General features: G+C 54.1%; 1 protein-coding gene across 1 annotated transcript in view; it reads left to right on the top strand.

Moving 5' to 3' along the window:
• The window catches only part of ANKRD60 (ankyrin repeat domain 60), an 8161-nt gene that overhangs the window by 121 nt on the left and 4128 nt on the right, over positions 1–3912 (top strand). The window contains exon 2 of the mRNA XM_014528802.1: positions 57–268. Coding sequence (XP_014384288.1) covers positions 57–268 — 212 coding nt within the window. The remainder of the gene's footprint in view (positions 1–56; positions 269–3912) is intronic.

Genomic DNA, 3912 nt, shown 5'->3' with positions numbered 1-3912 from the left:
TCCGTGGGCCCGCGGCATCTCCCCTCGAAACCCCTCGTCCGGGGCCGCACCCACAGCCTGAGCGGCAGCGGGGACCCGAAGGCCATGAACATGGCGCTGGACTTGGCCCCAGACGTCTTTATCATGCGGGTGCTGCTGGAGGAGACCGGGGAGATGTTCACAGTGACAGACTGCCATGGCGACATGACGGTGCAGGAGCTCAAGGAGAAGCTGGACCTGGCAGCCGGCATCCCCTTGAACCTCCAGCTGCTGCAGTACCTGGACCAAGGTGGCCCCTTCTCAACCCCTCCCGAGCCTTGCCTACTCCCTGGCCCCAGGGGCCCAGTCCCCTCTGAACCTGCTGACCCCAAAGGGAAGCAGCCCAGTGAGGACCCCCAGGTGTCATAACACACCCAGCCCCCTGGAACCCGCAGGTGGAGAGCAGCCCCTGGCCACACAGGTTCTCCCAGTCCCAGACAGAGTCACATCAGACCTCAAATCTCAAGACAAAGCTTGTCCTCAGGACGACCCCACTCCACCAACGGCCCTATCCCTTAGGGTCCCAATCCCAAAGCAAATCGTGCCCATGCCAGGAACCCAATCCCAAACCGTCTGCCACAGCAGGACCCCCAGCAGCTCAGACCCTCAAGCTCCCCAAGTCTTCATCAGGGACCCAAATTCCAAAGCCAACAGTGTCCACACAAGACTGCAAGCCCTCAAAGAGCCTGTCCGCAGTGGAACCCCATAACCCAGGGCTGACCCGCTCGCAGCAGGACCCCAAACTCAAAGCAAACTCCAAGTCCCTGTGCTGGACACATGGACATAAGAATCCCCAATCCTCCAGCCAGACATGTCCACACAAGGACACCAAAGGCCAAAGCAAACCTGCCCCCAAGCCCAGAACAAACCTGTCGGAGACAGCCCCAAACCTCCAGGCTCACCACAGATGCCTCAGAACCCCACATCCTTTGGAAACTGTTCATGCAGGGACGCTAACAAGCGAAACAGCCCCCGTTCACCTCAGCACCCCAAATCCAGAACAGACCTGCCCAAGCCTGAACCCCAAATTTTCAGGGTAACCATGACTGCCTTAGAACCTTGAATCCTCTGGCCACTGAGTCCACACAAGGACACTAAAGCTCAGAACAAGCCCTGCCCACATTGGGACCCAAAACCAAGAAACTTGGCCAAGACTGAACCCCAGACCCCAGGCTATCCAAGTGACCATCAGAACCCCGAATCCTCCAGCGACCGTGTTCACTGATGAGCGCTAAAGCCTGAGACAAACTCTGCCCCCGTGAGGACCCATATCTGTAGGCAAACCATGCCCACGTTTGAACCTCAAAGTCCCTAAGCTGCCCCTGCCTGCAACAGACTCTACCCAGATCACGACCCTAAATCAGAGCAGACATGCCCAATTCTGAGCCCCCAATCTCTAATCAACCATTTGTGCATCTGAACCCCAATCCATCAGCCATTACTGTGTTCGTAAGGATGCCAGACCCTGAAACAAACTTCCCACATCTGGACCCCAAATTCAAAGCCAACTCTGCCCACAGCTGAAGCAAATCCCAAGTTCACTATGACTGAGTACACCAGAATCCAACCCCAAGCAAGTGTCCTCATAGGGCTCCAAAGCATGAGACAAACTCTGACCATCATAGCACCCCAAAATCAAGTCAAATCTACCCATATCAGCACCCCAACTCTCCATGAGAACCATGTCTACATCAGCACTCCAAGATTTAAGCCGACCATACCCATGTAAGGAAGCTGAAGTTCAAAATAAACCTCGCCTACTATATATGAGGACCCCAAATCTTAAAGCCAACTCTGCTTGTACTAGTATTTGAAACCCAAATCCCTTAGCCAACCTACTCTACATCAGAACCCCAAATTCTAGACCAAATCCTGTCTGTGTCAGACCCCCAGATTTCAGGGAAGACCTGTTCAATTCGTCACCCCCAGTTGCCACACTACCCAGGGCTACATTAGAACCCCCAAATCTTGGGACAAGTCCTACAGATGCAAGGACTGCACATCCCAGAGCAGACCCTTCCCAAAATAGGAAGTAAACCTTGCCTTCATCAGAACCCCAGATCTCGAAGCAAACCCTGTCCACCTTTGAACCCCGAGCACGGGCACTAACCCAGTTCGTATCCGAACCCCGATCTCAAGCTGCGTCCTTGTCCCCATCAGGAGCTCAGAGCTAGCCCAACAGGAATCAACCAGCATCCGAAGCTCCCTGTCCAGACACATCCACGTGAGAGGCACCCAGTGGAGGGGAAACGCCTAGTGCCCAGTCTCTCCCTCTCCACCAGCCTCCTTCCGTCAGCCTGAGGACCTGGCTGGCCTATCCCCATCCCTACGATACCTAGGATAAGAGGATCAAAGCCCCCGGCCTCCGTCATCTCCCCACCAGTGGAAATCAACGCAAAAACTCTTGAAGAAAGGGAAGATCTGAAAAAAACTGTGGCTGCAGCTCAGAGGGTGTGAGTGGGATACTGCAGACACACTGCAGTGACGCTGCAGAGGCCAGGACAATGGAGACAGATCGGGATCGGAAGCAGCCCGGGCGCAGCTCGGTGCTCCCGCAAGCTGCCCCAGGGCAGCTCTCATCTTCATCTGCGCCCCGAGCCCTCTCAGCCAGACATCTTGGAGCCATGTCCCTCCCTAGACAGAACGACCCGGAAAGGCGTCTGTGGGCACCGAGGCGCCTTCCTGTGTATCAGTTGTACTAGAAGAGTATTGGGCAGATGCTTTGGGGGCATTTCTGAGGCTTTATTCAGAGGGAAATAGATCTCAGACCCCGTCTGTATTGAACATGTTAAAAATGAGGTGAACTCTTGAAGGACTTCGAGTTCCAAAACAAGTAATCCGAAAATTACGTCTCCTGAACTACCAATGTCTGGCCCCCTTCTGTGAATTTATTTCTGCTGATGAGCTATGCTGAGCAGTAAATTCAAGAAAGCGAAGTCACAGGATTGTGACTTACCGCCGATGTCACAATCCTGTCCCTCAACCAGCACTTAGCGAGTGTTAGAAGCTTGACCTCTCCCTCGGCTGTGGTCCTTCCTGTGGATGGCCAACAGGAAAGAGAGAAGGTGGGACCGCGCTGATGGATGAAATGTGGGCCCCTGCCTCTATGTAACCAGCCGATACCTCTGTGCCCACCTCCAAGGTTGCCAGGGGGTCAAATGAGCTAATGTATGTGAAAACCTTGAGAGACACAAATCTGAAAGGGGTGAGCAAATCCGCAGACCGGGGTCGCCCTGACGGGTCTGTCGTCAGCTCTAATAATTTATTTGAGCGGGTGGTAATTAGTGTTTGTGTAAGCTGGAGTCGCTGCCTGCCTGCGAGGAAGAATGTGCTCTGATTTCTTCCCGAGGAGCTGCTCAGCATGTGTGACTCGCACACTTGTCGTTCGCAGGGAAACACAGCTTTACTCAATTTCTTCAAGGTTGATGGGAAGACAGGTTGTCTTGCTTAGTCTAATTACTGATTATCCTCTGTGTTGGAACCACAAACAAGACCCTAATTAACAGATTTGCCAGCCACCACTTCCTGTTTACATCCACCATCCTGAGTCGCTGGGAACCAGAGATGCCGGCAGAGCCCAGGGGCAAGGCGCCCAGAGCTGGAAGGGGGCAGGTCTGGTTGGAGTCCTGGCTGTGCCATGCACTGGGGGCCTGAGTTTGCTTATCAGCAAACGAAGGTGACAGGCCTCACTTGCCAGGAGGATTACGTAATGTGGGCACTTCTGCCCTGGCCGGGTGGCTCAATTGGTTGGAGAGTTGTCCCATACACCAAAAGGTTTCAGGTTCGATTCCTGGTCTGGGCACATACTTAGGTTGTAGGTTTGATCCCCCGGTCTGGGTGTGTACAGAAGGCAATCGATTGATGTTTCTCTCTCCCATCAGTGTCCCCCCCCCC

Source organism: Myotis brandtii, unplaced genomic scaffold, assembly GCF_000412655.1.
Source record: "Myotis brandtii unplaced genomic scaffold, ASM41265v1 scaffold653, whole genome shotgun sequence".
Classification (NCBI taxonomy): Eukaryota; Metazoa; Chordata; class Mammalia; order Chiroptera; family Vespertilionidae; genus Myotis; species Myotis brandtii.
Note: the sequence above shows the minus strand (reverse complement) of the source record. Positions and strands in the feature narration are given on the sequence as shown.